Source organism: Myotis yumanensis, unplaced genomic scaffold (assembly GCF_028538775.1).
Source record: "Myotis yumanensis isolate MYYU_CA2020_CCGP unplaced genomic scaffold, mMyoYum1.0.hap1 SCAF_7, whole genome shotgun sequence".
In the NCBI taxonomy this organism is placed as follows: Eukaryota; Metazoa; Chordata; class Mammalia; order Chiroptera; family Vespertilionidae; genus Myotis; species Myotis yumanensis.
In genome coordinates this window covers 30182916-30205069 of record NW_027223758.1, presented here as the reverse complement: position 1 = coordinate 30205069, position 22154 = coordinate 30182916, and the positions used below count along the sequence as shown (strand labels likewise).

Here is a 22154-nt window from a genome sequence, read left to right as displayed (position 1 = left end):
ATACATATACACACAGTCACAGATACAAGCAAACACACCCACACACATACACATACTGCCACACCAACAGATACCCACACTCAGAGCAGCCAGTGGAGGTTGCTAACTAGATACCTTGCTGGCTTACTGGCCAGGTAGTGACACCCAAAATTGTCTAGTGCAGCACTCCCCCTACCCCCGACCTCCTTGCAGGTGGCTCTGGGGCTGTGGCCCTGCCAATAAGGACAACAAGCCTAGGAGAGGTGACAACACTGCTGGGGAGCCTTTTAGCTGGGCAGAGAGGAGGAGGGAGGAAAAATGGCCCCTGCAAAGGTTTGGAGTGAGAGGCAACTGTGATGCTCAAAGAACTGTGGGAGCCTTGTCTTGGGAGGGGGTTGGGAGAGCAGAGAGAGACCAGGTCCCTTAGTGCGGAGAGCTGGGCTGAGCCACCCTGAGCCTCTGGGGCACATTTGGTGGAGGGGAGGGGCCTGCTCAGGCCCTGCCTGAACAAGGAGGTCCTGGGGCCCTGCCAGTGGCTCAGATGGCTGCAGGTTCATTCCTGGTCAGGGCACTTACCTAGGGTTCGATCGCCTACAGGAGGTGATGGATTGATGGATTGATGTCTCTCTCTCTCTCTCTCTCTCTCTCTCTCTCTCAAATCAAATAACAAATACTCGTCCAGCCAGAGTAGCTCAGTGGTTGAGCATCGACCTATAAACCAGGAGGTCACGGTTGGATTCCTGGTTAGGGCACATGCTTGGGCTTTGGGCTCCATCCCCAGTGCAGGAGGCAACTGATCAATGATTCTCTCTCATTGTTGATGTTTCTATCTCTCTCTCCCTCTCCCTTCGTCTCTGAAATCAATAAAAAAAAATTTTTTTTAAAGGAGGTCCTGGGGGGCACACTCAGCTGCCTTACAGGGGCTTAGCAAAGGGGGGCTCCACCCTGCAGACCCCCTTTTTGGAGGCCACATCCCAGTATCCCCAAGAGGACCTGGGTTAGGTCAGGACGAAGTCTGTGCGACCCCACAGAAGAGGAGGTCAGGTGAGTTCTGGGTGAGCCCCTGAGGGCAGTGGGGACCCAGCCGGTGAGCACCCTTCTCTCTAGGCCCCAGACTTCAGCAAGGACAGAGCCAGGCCCACTCCAAGGGCTGCCTGCACCCTCATTGGGCCTCCTGTCTCTCTCACCCTTAGAGACCAAGCTGGGGGTGGCAGGGTGGGTGGTCTGGGTCCAGGGCCTGGGGGTCTGGGACAGGGTGCTGTGAGGGGCCTGGGGCGGGCTGTCTCTCCCCGGCATGTCGGCTCTCCCCGTGGGCCGCCTAAGCAGAGCCCCAGGGGGCCCTGTCGGGGCAGGCAGGGGGCCCCTCCGCCGCCGAGCCGCAGGAGGCCGACCAGGGGTATGGAATTCCTCTCCCCTCCCTCCCTCTCCGCTCCCCACCCTTCTCCCCCACCCCACCCCCCGGGCTGCTGGGGAGCCGGCCGCCAGGCGCTGGAGAGGCTCGGGGAGGGGCCCTGGACGCCGGGCCAGGCTGGGCCCCTCGGCGGAGGCCCCGCGCAGGCAGGCCCCGCCCCGGCCTCGCACATCTGGGCTGAGAGCGCGGGGCCCACCCGGCGGCGCAGCCGCGCGGCCATCCGGCCTGGGGGAGGGGGCGGCGGGCGGGGCGGGCGGTGCGGGGCGCGGGCGGGCGGCGAAGGGACGGGCACGTCGAGGGCTGCGGACGCCGCTCAGGGCGCTGCCGCGGGCTGTGCGGTCGCGGTGGAGGCAGATCGCGCTGTCGGAGGGCGGAGGTGAGTCCCGGGCGAGGGGCTGGCGGAGGGGAGGACGGCGCAGAGGTCAGCCCTCCGGCCCCGGGCCGCCCCGTCCTGGGCTGTCGGCTGGGACCCCGCCGCAGACTTCCTGAGCCCGGGACGCCGGGTTGGGGACAGATCGCAAGGCCCTCTCTCCAGCGGGACTGTGGCTGTGGGCTCCCCTCCAGGCGTCGGGACCCCGCACACTCCGCAGAGTGAGGGGCGGGACAGACTCCTTGCTGTGGGGTGGGGGTGGGGTTGGGGGTGGGGGTGGTGAGGCTCGGGGGCTGCACCAGGGGCCCATTTGTGGAGGGCAGGGTGCCTAGACCTGAGGTAGATACCTGGTGTGTGTGTGTGTGCATGTGTGTGCATGTGCGTGCGTGTGCGTGCGTGTGCGTGTGTGTGCGTGTGTGTGTGAGTGTGTGTGTGTGTGTGTGTGTGTGTTGGGGAGGGGCGCTGGTCCCGGGCCCTGTGGTCCCAGAAGGTCTAGAGTGGCTGGGTGGCCGGGGTACCACAGTTGCAGACTGGGGTCTGGCCTCCTGAGCGGGGGACTCTGGTTTTCCTCTGTGAGGCTAGCTTCCGGGTCCAGGTGGGGTGGGTCTGGGCTCCCTGCAGGCCGGTGGAGCTGTCTGTGAAGCAGGCTTGTGTGGTGGAGAGAGCCTGGGAGGGAGTGGGCGCTAAAATATGGCCTCCCTGTGAGAGCAAAGGCAGCCAGTTGCCCAGAAGGTAAGGGAGGTGATGGGGGAATGGTGGGCAGAGGATGGGAGGGGCTGCAGGGCCCCGGCTCTGTGGGACAGAGGTTGTTTATGAACTGGCTGCTCCCATGATGAGGACCCACTGGGTGGGGCAGGATGCATGGGAAGACGGGAGGGGCCATTTCTGTCACCCCTGCCCCAGTGCAGAAGGAGGCAGCCTCCCACCGGTCCCTCCAGGAGAGACTGGACTGGAGCAGCCCTTTGGGGTTTCTGATCTGCCTTTGGGGCCCTGGTGGGCCCACTCTCTGGCCTGAGAGACATGCCTGTGGCCTCCCTTTGCCTGCTGAGTCCAGTCCTGTGCCATTAAAGGGCTGGCAGGAGGCTGAGAGAGAGCAGTGGGTGGGAGAAGCTGGGAATAGGTGGGAGAGAGAGGGGAGCTGTAAAGATCTGGGTGGTCTCTTTGTCCTCACGGGCAGAGGACAGGTACATGTGGAGCCCTGAAATCCAGCAACATCACGTGCCCTCGACCTCAACACCCTCACCCCAGGAATAGATCCTTGGAGAATTCTCTCCATCAGGCAAGAAGTCCTAGGCCTTGTGATTTGGGGGGACTCTCTAGGATGGGGGTCTCCAGTTTCAAGTCCCTACTCAGCCACACCCTGTCCTGATCCCCAATGACTGATTGATCATGTCAATTGGATAGAAGTCAGTGCCAGAAGTCATGGTGAAGCTGAAGATTAGAGGTCAATATGAGGTCAAGGGCCAGGGGTCATCAGTCCGAGGGCAAGAATGGGTCAGTGCATGGGCAGGGTTAAGGATCTGTGTCTGTGGGTAGGGTAGGGGTCAGGTTGGGGCCAGAGTTTAGCCTGTGCTTGTAGTTAGGAAATGAAGTTACTTTCTGTGTAAATCAAACTGCCCCACCCAATGATTCTTAAACGCAAGCAGCAGTAATCTGAAAGTAACAGGCCCCTGGGACAGCGTCTTCCTCACCCCATTTCCAGCCATGGACTCTGCCCAGACACAGCTTTTGGGAGCGGAGGTGGTCCTGAGCCCCATGTTCATCATTCTCCTTAAATAGTTCTGAGTGTGTGTGCATGATGGGGTGGGGGGGCATGTCCTGAAGACAGATGGTGCTGCCACTCCCTCCACCTCCACCTCTCAAGGAATCAGCAGGATCCTCCTTTTTTTAAAAAATATTTTTTTTATTGATTTCATAGAGGAAGGGAGAGGGAGAGAGAGATAGACACATCAATGATGAGAGAGAATCATTGATCAGCCCCACACTGGGGGTCGAGCCCACAATCCAGGCATGTGCCTTGACCAGGAATCGAACCGGGACCTCCTGGTTCATAGGTCAACGCTCAACCACTGAGCTATGCCAGCTGGCAGAATCCTCCTTCTTTAACACAAATTGATTTCGGTCTTCCCTCCCTCCCTAAAGAATGAAGCATGACTAGAGTAAACTCTCAATAAGACCAAAATCTTCTAAGAAGAGAAATTCAGAATACACATCATGAAGGGAAAGAATACTCACATCTGTCCAACTCCCTGCCTTTTGTCAACCACCTACTTTTTAAAAAAACATATTTTTATTGATTTCAGAGAGGAAGGGAAAGGGAGAGATAGAAACATCAAATGGCAGCCTCCTGCACGTTCCCCACTGGGGATCAAGCGGCCCTTGACTGGAATCGAACCCGGGACCCTTCAGTCCCCAGGTCGATGCTCTATCCACTGATCCAAACCGGCCAGGGCTCAACCACCTTTTTTACCTGAACTTGATCCTCAGAAGCCCCCTGTGTGACCCATTTTGCAGAAAAGGCACCAGGGCACAGAGAGGCAACCAGGATACACTCCACCCAGATGCCATAATGGGTCCTCGCCAGCCCTGAGACCCCAGTGTAAGGCACTCAGTGAATCACACTCAGGAATGAAAGGTAACTGGACCAGCTTCAGACAGCTGGCGAGATTATAGGCACTCAATTTAGATGTGGAATCCAGCTTAGAGTGACGACTCCTAACTCTTTTTTCCTGGTGGTTCTAGATTGTTTCTCCTCCAGGTATAATCGCCTTGGTCCAGAAAATCCATCCATTCATTCAACAAAGTGTTTCTCCGGCACTTAGCTCAGAAGTTGGCACAAAGAAATGCTCAGTAAATTTTTGCTGAAGAATTGAAATGATGTACAAATAGGGCTGCCAGCTTCTCCTTTGTGGCCTAGATCCACTGTGTGCTGGTAAATGTTTTACAGTCAACACTACAAAAGGGAGAAAACCCTGATTTGTAGTGTTTGCCAATTTCTGTGGTGTAAATGCTCCCACCATGGCTGATTTCAAGCTACCAATGTGATGTCAATGAATGTGGAATTGGGAAGAAATGTAGAGAATCTGCTTTTGCCAGCTGGTGGGAATCAGCTCCAGCATGCCACTCCATCACCCTGAGCTCCTGTCCTTGGCTCTCAAAGCCTGTACACACCCCATCTATTTGCTTTCCCTTTCTCAGCATCTCTGTGCTCGGTGAATGCCCATGACCCGCCCCTGTCTTTCCCCCTGATTCTGATTCCTGGACATCCAACTTTGCACCTCCAATGATAGCAGGATTGAATGTTTCTGGAAATCTCCATGGTCCTGGCCATGTCGGAGTATCCTGGACATGCCTGGATGTCTGTGCATGACGGGGCTGAGTTGTGTGAACTGTGCATTAGCAAGGATGTATATGTGTGGGGGGGGGGGCGGGGGGCGGGGGCGGGGGATATGACAGTGCCCACCTGTGTCTGTTGGTGTTCTATTAGCAAAACTTCCTGGCTACAGAGAGGGAGTGGGCTCTGGGCAGCTCCCCTTAAGCTTTTTGCTCCTCCGGGTATTGCCCATACATCAGCTCCTGATCTCAGCCACCTTCCTGGAAGTGCTAGCTCCATTCGCCTACCCTCTGCTCTCTCCTCACCTAGGCTTACCTGACTCCCACCCCTTCTCATCATCCCACCAAAATGCAGCCCTGGGCCATTCAAACAGGTGTTCCAGTCTCATCTAACAACTGAGATGCCATGAAACCACAGCAGGCATCTAGGTCTCCTCAGCCAGCCCACCTTCTGGAATCAGCCTTTATGCGAAGGGTCCTTTCCCTTCCCTTCCCCCACTCTGCTTTCTGCCAATGACCCCCAGACACACATCTCCACCTCAGCTTCTCCCTGACCTCTAGAGCATATATCCTCTGGCTCCTCTGGCAGTTCCTGAACTCCAGCCAGAACACTGCCCCTTGCGCCCTGCAGGCCTGTGTCTGTGGGTAGGGTAGGGGTCAGGGGAACTTGCCCTTCTCCAGTGTTCTCCATCTCACCACCCACCTGCCAGTTTGAATCAGATACTGTCATCCTTGACAACTTCTCCCTAATCCCCATATCCAATCCTGCCACCTCCATCAGCCCTGTTGGTTTTAACCTCTAACTTAATTGTACCTACTTCTGTTTCAAGATACACAGCCATGAGCATCATCAGTCACCTGGAGCCCTGATTGGGCTTCTGCTTCCATACTGTCCCACTGCATCCCACACCCCCATGCAGCCAGAGGAACTTTTAAAAACACAAATCCAGTCATGCCCCCACCTCCACTCTGCCACTTCAAAACTTTCAAGATTGCCCAGCCAGTGTAGCTCAGTGGTTGAGCATCAACCTATGAGCCAGGAGGTCACGGTTGAGCCCTGGTTGGGACATATGCCATGGTTGTTGGCTCGATCCCCAGTGTGGGGCCTGCAGGAGGCTGCCGATCAATGATTCTCTCTCATCATTGATGTCTCTATCTCTCTCTCCCTCTCCCTTCCTCTCTGAAATCAATTTAAAAACTATATTTAAAAAAACGTTCAAGATTTGCTGTTGCCCTTTATGTAAAACCAAATCTAAAATAGGGTCCACAAGGGCCTGCCTGCAGGGCCGGGCCAGGCCAGCCCCTCTCTCCAGCCTTACCATGTTCTCCTCTCTGCCGCACTTGTAACCAGCTGTGACCTTGACTGCATCATTTGTAACATCAAATCCACTTGGGTGTTTATCTGATTACTAGTGGCCCAGTGCATGAAATTCATGCACGGGGGGTGTCCCTCAGCCCAACCTGCACCCTCTCTAATCTGGGACCCCTCGGGGGATGTCTGACTGTGAGATCAGGCCTAAACCGGCAGTCAGACAACCCCCTCGCAATCTGGGACCGCTGGCTCCTAACTGCTCACCTGCCTGCCTGCTTGATTGCCCCTAACCACTCTGCCTGCCAGCCTGCTCGCCCCCAACTGCCCCCCCGCCAGCCTGCTCACCCCCAACTGCTCTCTCCGCCAGCCTGCTCACCCCCTACTGCCTCCCCTTGCCGGCCTGATCATCCCCAACTGCCCCTCCTGCCGGCCTGCTTGCCCCCACTGCCTCCCCCTACCAGCCTGATCGCCCCCAACTGCCCCCCACTGCCAGCCTGCTTGCACCCAACTGCCCCCTCTGCTGGCCTGATCACCCCTAACCGCCTCTGCCTCAGCCCTGCCACCATGGCTTTGTCCAGAAGGACATCCAGAAGATCTCACAGTCTAATTAGCATATTACCCTTTTATTAGTATAGATAAGCAGTTCCCCGCCAGGTTGTGGGCCCCTGGGGCAGAGACAGTGTCTCTCTGGGTCTGCCTCTGATGTCCCCCAGCACCTGGCACAGACTGGGCACCAAAAACATTTAGGACCATCCTGATTCCAACAAAGCAACTGTTAAAAAAAGACCTTTTTGAGAAAAGCTGGGATGGTGGACTGAGCATTAGATGAGATTAAGGAATTAATTTTGTTACACATGATAATGGTGCTGTGGCAATGTTTTTAAAAGTCTATCTGTTGGAGAGACATATTGAAGAATTTATAGGTGAAACAACACGGTGTCTGGTATTTGCTTCAAAAGACTCCAGCCAAAAATAAATAAATAAAACAAGTAAGCATTCCATGAGGGAACAAAAGAACAAATAAATGTCATTTGCATGTCTGTTCCTGTTCACAGCCTCAGGGCCTGCAAAGATGCTGGCTGTCCCGGAGGTGGGCCTGCAGGGGCTGTACATTGGTAAGAATCCCTCACCTCTGCCCCCACCCACCCTCCACTTGCCCTTGTCTGGTCAGGGGTGCCTCTCCCAGAAGTTCCTGAGAGTCTATGTGTGTGCACACAGGACTGTGTACGTGTGTGTGTGTGTTTGTGCACGCTTCACTCCTGTGTGCACACAGAACATATCTGTTCATGGGACCCTGTGCACATGTGTGTGTGTGTGTGTGTCTGTCTGTCTGTCTATCTATCTGTTTGCTGTGGGCAGATCTCTGTGCACAGGGCCTTGTGTGAGACTGTGTATATCTGCAAGTAGGTCTATGTGCACAGAATTCTGTGTGTGTGTGTGTGTGTGTGTGTGTGTGTGTGTGCAGGGGCGGGAGGCCAGGAGGCAGGAGGGACACTCCTCAGGAAGTCCACTCACAAAGACCTGGTGGGCTGGGCCTTCCTTCCTGCCTCCCTTCCCAGGCTCACACCACACAGCGCCTTGGCCCTTCAAGCTAGAGCTGGCGGCAGGGCCTAAGCCTATGCTGGTTGCCAGAGGAAAGGGAGCTCTGAGGGTGTGACCAAAATGCCCCTGCCTCTCCAGCACCCCAAGACAGACTCCAGCCCTGTCCAGGCACTTTCTAGAGTCCCCTTCATTTCCTGCCCCTCACATATGTTCCCAGGGTACCCAAGGCCAGAAAGGGCTGGGAGCTGTCAGGGCCACTGCCAGGGCAGCCGCTGAGGGAGCACAGGCCCTGGGCCCCGGCTCAGCCTGAAGCCAAACAAGTTGCTTTGTCCATGGGTCTTTATGCCAGACTCCACCAGCCCCCTCATCCCCCTGCCTGAATCTCAGGGCAGCCCCAGTCCTCCTCACAGGAGCCCTAGGAAAGCCCAGAGTGGTGGTGACGGGCCACCAGCCCACACCTGGGGGATGTCTAGCAGACAGACCCCTGAGCTGCCTGAGCCTCCAAGCCAGGCTTTGGGCTGCCTTCTGGGGCTGTGTTGCTTCCTTCCACTGAAGGCCCAGCTCAGTCCTGGGCCTGTGAGAGAGGCTCACTGGGGCCTCATGCTCCCCAATGCTGGCTCCAAGTGTATGTGTTGTTGGGGGTGTCGGAGGGATGACTTGGGCTTCACTTCCTATTTTTGTGGACACCCCTCAGCTCAGGGCTGGGCTGGGGCGGTGCTGCCCTGCCTTGATCCTCACAGGCAGCCAGCTGGGCCTGTCTTTGGCCCTTGGCGGGAGTACTAGGTGTACCGGTTAATAATGTGGATTTTTTTCAATAGATGGAGTTACACATATGTTGATATGTATGCGATTTGATATGTATGCTATTTTGTTGTATTGCTCCTTCAGATTACCACTTGCTCTGATCGATGGCACACACACTTTCTGAGCAGCACTTCAAAACGTAGGAAGAAGTGGAAAATTGGATCTCTGAATGGTTTGCCTCAAAACAAGAAAAGTTCTATTGGCAATATTAACCAGTTAATAGCCAATCCAAATTATTAACCGGTTAATACGGATTTTGTAATCAAAGAAAATACGATAATTTCAAGAGAAACATCAAAAGTGCTTTATTCAAAGTAATGTCCATCCCTAGCTATGCATTTCCCCCATCTTTCAGGTAATTTGTGGATACCGTCCCAATAGAACTTTTCTTGTTTTGAGGCAAACTATTCAGAGACCCAATTTTCCACTTCATACGTTTTGAAGTGCTGCTCAGAAAGTGTGTGTGCCATCGATCGGAACAAGTGGTAATCTGAAGGAGCAGGTCTGGGGAATACAGCAGGTGGGTTAATACTTCCCAGGCAAGATCTTTTAATGTGTCTTTACTAGTAGAAGGGGGCTGCTCTCTCAGGTTCTGAGAACCACGTGGCTGAACTCTAGGGGGAGGGGAGCAGTTAGGTCTGTAGCTCCCCACCTTTCCTGGTTTCTCCACCTTCCACCCCACCCCAGGCAGGAGCTCACCCACCCCATCTCTCCTGCTCTTCTATCTCTGCACTCAGTCTGCCCCCACATATGCTGCTTCTCGGTCTCTCCCCTCCCCCACTGTGTCTGAGGGGTGCTGGGGGAGATGAGGAGTCCCCAGGTGAGGCATGGGTCATCCTCCAGGGATGGTCACCTCTAACCGATCATAAGCCCTCAGCCTGCTCCTGCCTCAGGTGTCCCTGCTCAGTCTGTCCTTCCTCCCCTCCCACCCATCCCCCTTCTTCAGCAGGGCACCCCTGCCTTGGCCCAGCAAGGACCGATGGGAGAACCTCCCAGGCCTGGGGCCCAGCTGCCAGCCCCCTACCCTGCTTGTGCCACAATGTTTTCCCCTCTCTTTGCAGGCTCCAGCCCAGAGCGGTCCCCCATCCCCAGCCCACCCGGCTCCCCAAGGACCCAGGAAAGCTGTGGCATTGCCCCCCTCACACCCTCGCAGTCTCCCGTAAGCCTGGTGTGGGCATCTGTGTGGTGGGTGGCCTGAGTGGTGTGGAAGGGGGGAGGGGTGCTCCAGAAAACAAGACCTGGCAGGGCCGGGGCAGGGCTGCGGGTACCACTGCCTCCTGCCCCAGCACACCCCAGTCATGCTCTCTGCAGAAGGGTTATCCTTAAGTGACCTTGCCCTAAAGGGGTAACAATTCTATTGAGGTGAGCCCCAGTACTAACACCCAAATACCCCCTCCAGGATGACATCCAGGGGCTGTTGCGGCTCACCCGCCTGGGGCAGGCGTATTTCTGAGCATATGGTTTTTTCAGGGTCTGCACTGCCCCTCCCAGGGTTGCCCCGTCCCCCTCCTGTCTAGTATAGCCCCACCTGAGGAAGAGGAGACACGCTGCTAAAAAATACAGAGTTTGGAAATTACTAGCTTGAACTATCCAGGACATAACCCTCCCCCAAGCTCACTGGGTCATCTCACCCCAGACAGCCTCACCCAAATTATCAAGCCTGGGGGCCCCTTTGTTCTCAGGGAGCCAGGCCTAGGAGAAGGCAGGGGCCACTCTGGGCACGTGCACGGGGCCTCTCCCCTCTGCCACAAAACCGACAGTCTGGTTGTGTCACTGTGGCCACAAAGAGCAACAGGGTCAAATAGACACAGGTCCATCGACCCCAGTCAGGTCGAAACGGCCCCGGTGTGGTAGGGACGACCCCGGTGAGGTTGAAACGGCCCCCGTGAGGTAGGGACGACCCCGGTGAGGTTGAAACGGCCCCCGTGAGGTAGGGACGGCCCCAGTGAGGTTGAAACGGCCCTGGTGAGGCTCAGACAGCCCTGGTGAGGTTGAGACTACTCCAGTGAGGTTGGGACAAATAAAGGGGACCAGTATGGACTGATGAACAGGGGTAGATACAGAAGCAGAGCAACATTGAACAGAATGTTAAACTACAGTGGGAAGCCTGGGGAGGGTTGGGGGGGGGCGGGATTAAGAGACCAACTGAAGGACTTATATGCATGCATATAAGATTAACCAATGGACACAAGACACGGGGCGGGGGGGGGCGGGGGGTAGGGGTCGGGGGAATGTCAAGGGGGGGAAAAAAGGAGACATATGTAATACTCTTTGTAATACTTTAAGAAATAAAAATTATTAAAATATTAAATAAATAAATAAATTAAAAAAAAAAACAAATAGACACAGGTCCATGTGCTGTGAAGCTGCCAGGAGGAGCGTAATTGCTCCCAGCTGGACCCGGGCTGTGACATGGTGTGAGATGGGGGTGGGCTAAGGCTGTGCAGACAGAAGGTGGGCAGAGAACCAGGAGCCAGGAAAGCAGGAGCTTGAGCTAAAAGCTGCGCAGGGCTGCCTGAGAGGCAGTTGGCATCTCCAGGGATCAGCCTGGAGCCTGGGAAGGGAGGGGAGCCCAGGCAGGCAGGTGGGAGGAGGTAAACCAGGGATGGGCTGGACCTCAGTCAGGAAAGGGGGGGGAGGGGCTCCCATGTACACCCAGCCTGGCCCTTGGGCTGCTCCCTAACTCTAGGTCTTGCACTTGCAGAAGCCTGAGGCCCGAGCCCCCCAGCAGGCCTCCTTCTCTGTGGTGGTGGCCATTGACTTCGGTACCACTTCCAGTGGCTATGCCTTCAGCTTTGCCAGTGACCCTGAGGCCATCCACATGATGAGGTGAGGGCCACTGGGCTGTGAGATTGGGTCGGGGGAGAGGGGTTGGGCCTGGTCCCAGAAGTACTGTCACTGAGGAGACATGGGGTACCCTCAGAGCTCCTGCCACCCCAAGTCTGGGCTCCCTTCTGGGGTAAAAGTTTGGAGGATGGCCCTTGGCCTGTGCCCCCAGCCTCCATTGGAGCAGTTCCCTGCCCTCTGCAGGAAATGTTGGGCTTTATTTTTAATTTTAAGACATTTTATTGAGATATAAAAAACATACAGGAAAGTACACAAATATCTGGGCTTGCTTACAAACACATACTAGTACACACATATATGTATGAATATATGTGTGTATGTGTGTTTTTTTTGTTGGTTTGTTTTTTGTTTTTTTGTTTTTTTTTAAATATATTTTATTGATTTCTTACAGAGAGGAAGGGAGAGGGGTAGAGAGTCAGAAACATCGATGAGAGAGAAACATCGATCAGCTGCCTCCTGCACATTTCCCACTGGAGATGTGTCCGCAACCCAGGTACATGCCCCTGACTGGAATCGAACCCGGGACCCTTCAGTCCGCAGGCCGACGCTCTATCCACTGAGCCAAACCGGTTTCGGCTGTGTATGTGTGTTTTAAGTAAAAATGGAATATCATACAATTTGCCTTTTTTATTTTTTATTGATTTTAGAGAGAGAGGAAGGTAGAGAGAGAGAGAGAGAGAGAGAAACATCAATATGAAAGCATAACATTCATCGATTGCCTCTTGCACGCCCCCTACTGGGATTGAACCTGAAACTCAGGCATGTGCCCTGACCAGAATTGAACTGGCAACCTTTCGGTGTACTGGACAATGCCCAGCCAACTGAGCTTGCTGGCCAGGGCCAATTTTCCAATTTTAAACTTTCAACACTATTTTGTAGACATTTCATGTCAATACATAAAGCTACCACTTTCTTTTTAACATTGCATAGTATTCCATAGTATGGATGTTTCAAAATTTATCCATTCTTCTACTGATGGTTTCTGTTTTGTTTTGTTTTCTTTTGTTTTTTGCGGGGGGGGTCTCTAATTTTTCACTATTACAAAAAAAATGCTGCAAGGAATCTCCTCCCTTGAAAACTTGTGCTGAGATTTCTATGGAGTAGATTCCTAGAGGCAAATTCCTAGGTCCAACATCTCAAATGAAATACAAGGACATGAAGGACCAGAGGGCTAACCGAGTTGACACAAGTCACACAGTTGTTATGAAAGAGATGGTCAAAAAATCCATCCTGATGTCGAGTTTTAGTTGAACAAAACATTTCTTTAAACACTCCCTCCAGCCCTGCAGACCCTGATCCTTAGAGTGTGTCTTAGTGGGGCTGCAGCCAATAGGTGGAGCTCTAGAAGACCCCAAAGCTCCCAACCCAGACTGGAATGGGGGGTCAGGGGCTTCCCCAGGGCCCCGGAGGCTGGATGGAAGGGTGGATGGAGGGACCGATAGTCAGGTCCCTGGACTGTTGTTCCCCTTTCTCTGCTCCCCCATACCCACATGAAGCCACAACAGCTCTGAGCACGCACAGTCCCCTAGGGTCAGCACACTGCAGCTGAGGCCACGCTGCGCCCCATACTGGAGCCAAGGACACATGAAGGGACACTGCCTCTTTCCTGTGGAGGTGACAGTCACAGGAAGTCACTGGGGGACGTCCTGGCCTCCTCCCAAGCCTTCCCCACCCCTACCAGCCAGCCAGTCCCATCACTTCTGTCTCCTTAATGTTTCTGGAGTACCCATCCACTTCTCTCCACGGCCACCACCCTCTCTCACCTGGATGGTTTTTATTCTCCGCCCTCCCTCCCCTCCAGGCTGTTGCTACATGGGGACCTGTGACCTTTCTTAAGGCCACTGTGATCATGCCTCTTCACTCCCCAACCTAACCCCCAGCAAGAGAGAATTCCAATACGGCATTTGATGTTCTTCTTTAGCTGACTTCAACACTCCTGTCTTTTCTCCTGCTGCATTTTGAGCTAACCTACAGCTAGTTCTCCTGTTCTTTCACATCTTTAAGCGTTGGCACATACTGTTCTTCTACCTGGATTCCCAGTACCTTCCCCAAAGGACCACAGTGACAAGCTTGGTCTAGAGGAGTCAGGAAACCAGGGAAGATTTCCAGGTCAGAGAACTGGGCAGGGAGTTCTGGTTGGAGGTCTGCATGTGCCTGTGAATAGGGAGGTTTGGAATGTCATTCAGGTTTTGAGGGACCTGGCAGAGGTGCAGTCAGCTGGGGTATTGCTGCTGAGGTGGGTCAGATAGGAATGTCATGAATGCCTTAAAGGAGCTTGGTTGTGGAGGACGGCCTTGAGCGAGGCGAACTAGCTGGCAGGGAGAAGGCCTCTGCTAGGATGCTGGAGAGACACATGAGGAAGCCAGACCCAGGCAGATGGATGGATGATGGCCTGCTGCTTCGTGTTAAGGGTGCAGGGAGACAGGTCAAATGACGAAGGGAACCCAGAATGCCAGGTGTGTCCCGTAGCCCCATGAATAGGGAGGATCCAAGAGCAGCATTCATGGAGATTTAACTGGATTCCAAGCACCATCTTTCTTTTCACAAGAACCCCAAGAGGCAGGTACTATTATTATTCCCATTTTACAGTAGGGAAGACTGAGACTAGGGGAGGCTAAGAGGCCTGCCAAGGTCACACAGCTCACCCCAACGCCATTATCCAACCCTCCCCCACAAGTGAGGGCTGCTGCTGACCCCACTGATAGCCCTGTCTCTACAGGAAATGGGAGGGCGGGGACCCCGGCGTGGCGCACCAGAAGACCCCCACCTGCCTCCTGCTGACCCCGGAGGGTGCCTTTCACAGCTTTGGCTACACTGCCCGTGATTACTACCACGATCTAGACCCCGAGGAGGCTCGGGACTGGCTCTACTTCGAGAAGTTCAAGATGAAGATCCACAGCGCCACTGTGAGTCACATTCTGGCTCAGGACCAGTTCCAGCCAGGGAAGCGGGGTCAGGAGGGGAAGGGGCAGGCCTAATGGAGGGTGGATGGGGTGTGGTGGCTAAGGGATGGAGCTTGGAAGTAAAGAAGGGATGAAGGCATGGCTGAGGGTGTGGATAGGGTTAGCGGAGAGGTGGGGCTAAAGAGGGGCTGGGGTCAGAACTAAAGTGAGATTATAGGGAGTGGGACGGTGCCCAGGAGGGTAAGCACCAGGAAATGGGGTGGTTTTAAGAGAGAGGTCGTCAGGAAATGGGGGCAGAACTACGGCCTTCTGCAGAGTGGCCCTGTGTCCCTGCCAGGATCTCACCTTGAAGACCCAGCTGGAGGCGGTAAATGGAAAGAAAATGCCTGCCCTGGAGGTGTTCGCCCATGCCCTGCGCTTCTTCAAGGAGCATGCTCTTCAGGTGCGCTGCGGCCCCGTCCCCAGGCCCACCCTTTCCCCTTAGCTATCCCTGGCCCCTGTCAGAGGTCAAAGGTCATCTTCTCCACTCCCCTGCCTTCTTGTCTGGGAGAGCCTGCATGGGCCATATATGTGTTGGTGGAGGGGTTAGCATTAGGGATTTTTCCAACTCTGCTGAAAAGCCCTTCCTGAGGCTTGGTTAGTTCTTCCAGCTCCCACAGAGGGCTGAGGACACCCTACTCAAGCCAGCGCTCATCTCACTGCCCCTCCTGCCCCAGGAGCTGAGAGAGCAGTGCCCCTCGCTGCCAGAGAAGGACACTGTGCGCTGGGTGTTGACGGTGCCCGCCATCTGGAAACAGCCCGCCAAGCAGTTCATGCGGGAGGCTGCCTACCTGGTGAGGACACGCAGGCAGAGGGGTGGATGTTGCTCGGGAGGGCCCCAGGGATGGCCCCATACATCCCCTCATTCACCCACCACCCGTGGGACCAGAGATGCATTGTGGGAAGACCTCCAGCCTTTACCTGCTGGGCATTTTGGCGGTTTGTTGCCACTGGGGGAGGGAGGTGGCTGCAGGAACAGAGGACTGAGGGACAAGAGGCACTGCCCAGGCCAGCTTAGCCAGTGTCTTAGGTCGGGTTTCCTAAAAGCAGAGCCCAGGATGGGAATTGTGCATTGGTCTATTGAAGAAGGGCTCTTAGGAGAAAGGGGGTGAGGGAAGCTGAGCAGGGATGTGGAGTGTGACCCCAGCCTGACCCCGTGGAGAGCTCTGGAGGGAGAACTGTACTCCTGTGTTGGCCACAGTGAGGCAAGGGGACCAGCTTTTTGTTACTGGTTACTGGGTAGAGGGGGATCCTCTCCAAGTGAGGCAGTTCCCATTCGGCTGAGGGCAGCTCCAGAGAAGGGGGCAGCCATGAGCCAAGAGCAGCCACACTCCCAGTAGCTGGGCAGGGTACTAAGAACATGCACTTCATCCAGCATCAGTATTTTCAGGAATCCACCACCCCCACAGCCCCAACCACTGTGAGTTCCTGAGCACAGGAACCTCTGAAGGGAGGTGGTCTGGGCCAGTGTTTGCTGGTTTTCCTCCCATAAGAGATGCCCAAAGGTCTGGAGAGAGATGGGTGGAGCTCAGGCACCGCCTCTCTAGTAGAGATGGGGGGTGGGGGGGAGAGAAAAGGGAACAGCCTTCCAGAGGAACACTCATTGCTTGGTCCCGACCCTGGGGCTTTGGAGGACGCCCTAGGACCTACAAAAGGGGTCTCGGGGCTGCCTGTAGACCCCTTGGAGGATACCAGGGCCCCCTATGGGTCAGGCATGCGCCCAGGTGCCTATGCTTATCACTGGAAGAAGCTAACCCTAAGCCTAGTGGGCATCCCCCTGCAAAGACCAGAATGAAAGTGAGGATGTGCCCAGCTAGAACAAACACCGCCCCCCCAGCCATAGTGCCCCTCCTCCTGCCAGTTTACCCACTCTGCTCCCTCCCACTCCGGTCCCTGGCTGCCAGCTCAGGAAGGGCTGGCCCTGGCAGGAAGTCTGGATACCTACCCCTCCCCACCCTCCATCTCGTCAGAATCCAGGGAATCCCACAGAATCATAAAAGACTTTCCACAGGGACTCCCCCATCCTGATGCAGGAAGTAACAGCTCCCAAATGTTTTTCTCCCCTCAACTGGCCTGTCTTGGTGCCTGGAATTTCACTAGGAGTTTCCTTCCTCCTACATGAGATTCCCCAGAAACAAAGTTCCCCTGGGAGTGGGGAGGCCTGTGGCCACTGTGACACCAGCCTGGTGAAGGAGGAGGGCTCAGTGAGCCAAAGGGGTCCCCACCATCTCATTTGATTGATGGTCTGCCCATTATTCCCTCCCCGCCCCCGCCCCCCCCCCACACACACACACACACACTATGCTAGAGTCTCCACTAACACCCTCGGCCAGTGCCCAGCTGGCCAGCCAGCCCTGCTCCTGTAAAGAGGACCTTGCTGCAGCCCAGGCCACATTGGGCAGCTCAGAGGGCCAGATATCAAGGTGCTCTAGGTTTCCACTCTGTCTAGGGTCTCTCCCTGCTGGGTAACCCCCTGGTGTTCTTCACAGAGCAACTGTGGGACAGCTCCAAATTTGTGCAGCACGCAGGGGCCTGAAGGGCTAGCATGCGTGGGGTGTGATGGGGAGGAGATGGGAGCCCCCACAGGCCCTGGGTGCCTGCCCTGGGCGCCATCTTAGGTGTGACAGCCCACGGTGCTCCTGGCCCTGCCCACCACCTCTCTCCAGGCGGGCCTGGTGTCCAGAGAGACTGCAGAGCAACTGCTCATCGCCCTGGAGCCTGAGGCCGCCTCGGTCTACTGCCGCAAGCTGCGTCTGCACCAGCTCCTAGACCTGAGCTGCCGGGCCCCAGGCAGCGGGCGCCTGGGCGAGCGCCGCTCCATCGACTCCAGCTTCCGACAAGGTGAGCCATCTCCAGGGTCCCTGAGACCAGAGACTCAGCCTTGTCCAGCATGGAGGAGAGGCCCCCCTCCTCTGGAGCAGCCCCCGAGAGGGCAGAAATATCCTACCTGCAGTTCCGGTGGAATGCGGAGGCACAGCCCTGACCCGGGGGAGCCCAATCCCAGGGCAGAGGTTTCACCTTGCCCTTGGCGAGGACCGTCTGAGGAGGGAGGACTCAGCCCAGCCCTGAGTTTGGGGTCTGGGGAGATAGCCTATCCTGTGGAAGGGTGCTTGGGTACTGACCAAGGAGGAAGTCAGCCCCCCTCTGAGCCAAGGGTGGTCTTCAGGTGCTTTCCCCTAAACAACCCCTGGATCCTCCCTTCCCCTCATGGCACGTCAGCAGCTCCCTCCACCCCCCACACCAGCCCCAAGCTCCTGCTGCAGGACCAGGCACTGAGACAGCTATAGTCGGCCTTGTTCACTGTGACAGGGAGAGGCTCCAAGTCCTGGGCTCCCTGGGTCCCCCGAGACCTACTGGCACACACACGCAGCTCCTTCAGACCCTCCCAGCCCTGATTTTCCACAGCCTGAGCCCTGGTCCTGCAGCCAGAAGTGCTTTCCCTCAGCTGTTGGTTACCAAGCAGATTTCCCATCAGGTTCCTCCAGACCCTTAGGGTGTCAGCACCCCCTCTCCCACTCAGGAGTGGAGCAGGAGTTTCAGGAGCGCCAGCTGCTCCGGGTGCTCATGGAGGGCGTTGGCGGGAGGATGAGGATTGAGCGTGGTAGCTGAGACACCTCCTTCTAACCTCACTGTCCTGCTCCCCCTCCACCCCCAGCCCGCGAGCAGCTGCGAAGGTCCCGCCACAGCCGCACGTTCCTGGTGGAGTCGGGGGTCGGAGAGCTGTGGGCAGAGTTGCAAGCAGGTGGGGAGACCGGGAGATGGTGGGATATGTCTTGGGCCCTCCAGGCCCCTATATACTGATAGGAGGAAGGGAACATTCAGGAAGTTGGCTCCAGCCCCTAAAAACCCCTCCCTCCAACATCTGCTATATCTAACCTGGCAGTCCCTTCACAGTCACCTGCACCCTCACCCCACTCACAACCATGCCCCTAACTCATGCTCCTTGCAGAGTTGCAGAGCCCTGGACCATCCCCCTCTGTGCCCCCCCCCTCGCCCCCCACAACCCTCCCAACCCTCACCACACACACACACACACACACACACACACACACACACCTCGTGCCCCTAGCCGGTGGCCTTAGGTTCAAGAACCTGAATGAAGCCTCTCACACTTCCACATCGCCACCCCTGCAAGTAGGACTCAGGACCTGCTTGGAGCAGGGCTGGAGGCTGGTCGGGAGGAGGCGCAGGGCTGAGGGTGCAAGGCAGGCCACAGGGTGTGCTCACGCTCGCCGCTGCAGGAGACCGCTACGTGGTGGCAGACTGCGGGGGAGGCACGGTGGACCTGACGGTGCACCAGCTGGAGCAGCCCCACGGCACCCTCAAGGAGCTCTACAAGGCGTCGGGTGAGTAGCCAGGCAGCGCCCTGGATACCCAGCCGCCAATGCCCTCTGTCCAGATGTCTGCACTGGCGCCCCCTTCATCCCCTGCCCCACCCCAGGTGGCCCCTATGGCGCAGTGGGCGTGGACCTAGCCTTCGAGCAGCTGCTGGGTCGGATCTTCGGCGTGGACTTCATTGCCACCTTCAAAAGGCAACGGCCAGCAGCCTGGGTAGATCTGACCATCGCCTTCGAAGCCCGCAAACGCACGGCAGGCCCTCACCGTGCGGGGGCGCTCAACATCTCACTGCCCTTCTCCTTCATCGACTTCTACCGCAAGCAGCGAGGCCACAACGTGGAGACAGCCCTGCGCAGGAGCAGGTGGCTTGGGGGCCATGGGCTCAGGCGGGGTGTGCGGATGGGGAAGGCCCCTGTAAGGGAGGGTGTAGGCCGCAGGGAGCAGTGGGAGTCAGCCTAAAGCACAGCTCCGGCAGCTCCAGCCAGCCCTGCGGCAGGGGGCGGAGCATGAGCAGCCCAGCTAGAAGAAGCGGCCCCAACTGGAGCAAGGCATCATGGGCCTCGGAAAAGGGCCAATGTCTATCTTCCCTCCCCTTTCCACCTCCACACACACGCACTCACACACACTCACACTCTCACACACACACACTCACTCATACACACACACACACACACACACACACACGCACACACACTGTGCTAGGAGACTAGGGAGGCTCCTCTCCCGGGACCTCATGCCTGGAACAGAAGCAGGCCCTGGCTGAAGCCCCTGGGAGAGTGGGGATTGGGGTAACACATAACGTGCAGCCAGTGCCCAGGCACGTAGGCCTGGACCAACAGTGGTACCCAGGACACTGACATCTGGACCTGAACCCCCTTCACCTGCAGCGTGAACTTCGTGAAGTGGTCCTCACAGGGGATGCTCAGGATGTCTTGCGAGGCCATGAACGAGCTCTTCCAGCCCACAGTCACCGGGATCATCCAGCACATAGGTGAGCGCCTGAGCTCGGGTCCTCCATTACCCCCCCACACACACCCAGGTGCGGGAATAACTGCCCCTATTAGTGCCTGGAAACCCCACACATCCATACACTGGAATGAGACCCAGAGTCATCTAGAACCCTGGAGGAGTCGGTGCTTTGGGAATTAAGAGCTAGGAGGGATTGTGTGTAGTCTTGCCAAGTTAAATAACCTCTGGTGCCTCAGTTTTCCAATTGATAAAATGGGGTGATAGTATCGGGTTCCCCAAACCGTTATCACAGGGATTTAAAGGCGCTGAAGTATCTAAAGAGCCCAGTGTCTTGTGCGCAGTAGGCATTTCTCAGGTGCATATCCTTCTCTCAGGGCCTCCATGTGGGGGAGGGGTGTGTTGTTGGGGAGGCAGAGCCCTCAGTGAAAGCGCTCCGTGTTTTTATTCATCAAAATAGGGCAACCGTTTTACAGTTGAGATGGCTAGTTTCTAACTGCCGGGCAGGTGGAGAGGAGTGGCCGCGCGGTGGTAGCCTCAGCAGCTCAGGCTGTCCCTCTCGTCCCCTTCCCTCCTCCTTTTCCCCCCACCTCCACCCCATCCCGCAGAGGCGCTGCTGGCGCGGCCGGAGGTGCAGGGTGTGAAGCTGCTGTTCCTGGTGGGCGGCTTCGCCGAGTCAGCTGTGCTGCAGCACGCGGTGCAGGCGGCGCTGGGCCCCCGTGGCCTGCGCGTGGTGGTCCCGCACGACGTGGGCCTCACCATCCTCAAGGGCGCCGTGCTGTTCGGGCAGGCGCCCGGGGTGGTGCGGGTGCGCCGCTCCCCGCTCACCTACGGCGTGGGCGTGCTCAACCGCTTCGTGGACGGGCGCCACCCGCCGGACAAGCTGCTGGTCCGCGACGGCCGCCGCTGGTGCACCGACGTTTTCGAGCGCTTCGTGGCCGCGGAGCAGTCGGTGGCGCTGGGCGAGGAGGTGCGTCGCAGCTACTGCCCGGCGCGCCCCGGCCAGCGGCGCGTGCTCATCAACCTGTACTGCTGCGCCGCCGAGGACGCGCGCTTCATCACCGACCCCGGCGTGCGCAAGTGTGGCGCGCTCAACCTGGAGCTCGAACCCGCGCCCGCTGACGGAGGCCCGGACGCCGCCGGTGCGCCCCCCGGCCGCCGCGAGATCCGTGCCGCCATGCAGTTTGGTGACACCGAAATTAAGGTCACCGCCGTCGACGTCAGCACCAATCGCTCGGTGCGAGCCTCCATTGACTTTCTTTCCAATTGAAGGCGCCGGGGCGCGCTGCCAGCCAGGCTCTGTCCGACCCCGCCCACTTTCGGTCGGGGCGCAGGGGACCTGGCCAGGGCGTACAAACATCCTAGTTCTGGTATCAGCGCTCCTTACCCCGCCCTCCTGCCCGGGGGGATGAGGTCGCAGGAGGGTGGGTGGAGAAACATCCAGAGGCTCTAGCTTTGGGATTGGGCCCAGACTGACTGTAAGGCTGAAGGGCTCTGCCAAGGACTGGGGTCAAGGAGGCTTGATCGGGACACCCACAGGGAACACGTGACTCCGAAGGCAGAATGCTCCAGATGACTGGATCCTGGCCAGAACTGGGGGTGGGGGGTGGATGCAGTTGGGAGGGAGAGGCCAGGCAAGGCCCATAGCAGAGGGGCAGCAGGAGGAAGGGGCTTGGCTGGGACTGGGCGCAATGCACCGATTGGTGGGCTCAAGCCACACAGGGAGTGGGGCAGAGCAGCCCGGTACCACAGGAAAATGACTGGAAGCTGACACAAGAGGGACAGGGGTAGTAGGGCCTTCCTGGGGTGGTGCTGACCACCCAGGTATGACTGTTAATTGTAGAAAGGGCAGTAGCAGGCTAATGAGAAGCATACAGGGTGAAGGCACTTGTGAGGGAATGTGGGAAGCATGCTGGGGGCGGGCTTTCCTTTGGGACAGATGAAGGCTCCAAGGGCAACCTGTGAATGACCCACTTGAACCCTATCCCAGCCACAAAATGGGGGAGGGGCGTTAGGAGGACAAAGGGGATACTAAGGCCTGTCTCAGCTCTGCCAGACAACTCTATGTGCCCTTTTGCCCGTCCAGGACATGCAACAGCGCTACCTGCCCGAGGTGACAATAAAGCATCTATGCTGGTACCTCACAAGAGGGAACCCCAGTTATGTAGTAGAGGGGGCCTGAAAAAAGGGAGAAAGCTTTCAGCTGTGCATGAGGCTGGGAACTGACCAGAACGAGGATGCTGGTGTCTCCTTGTCAAGTATCCCAAACAGAACTCCTCTCTCTGGCCTGGGCAGAAGGGCCCTCCACAT

The 22154-nt window shown here is 56.8% G+C and overlaps 1 protein-coding gene across 1 annotated transcript; it reads left to right on the top strand.

Annotated features, from left to right (window-relative positions):
* Positions 1-1663: 1663 nt before the first annotated feature.
* Positions 1664-21991, top strand: HSPA12B (heat shock protein family A (Hsp70) member 12B). The gene is made up of 13 exons (XM_070419978.1): positions 1664-1766; positions 7461-7520; positions 9813-9910; positions 11456-11580; positions 14318-14504; positions 14839-14943; positions 15218-15334; positions 17207-17381; positions 18196-18282; positions 18782-18886; positions 18982-19240; positions 19766-19869; positions 20453-21991. The coding sequence occupies exons 2-13, from the start codon at positions 7478-7480 to the stop codon at positions 21112-21114; spliced, it is 2067 nt and encodes a 688-aa protein (XP_070276079.1). The 5' UTR covers positions 1664-1766; positions 7461-7477; the 3' UTR covers positions 21115-21991.
* The last annotated feature ends 163 nt before the right edge of the window (positions 21992-22154 follow it).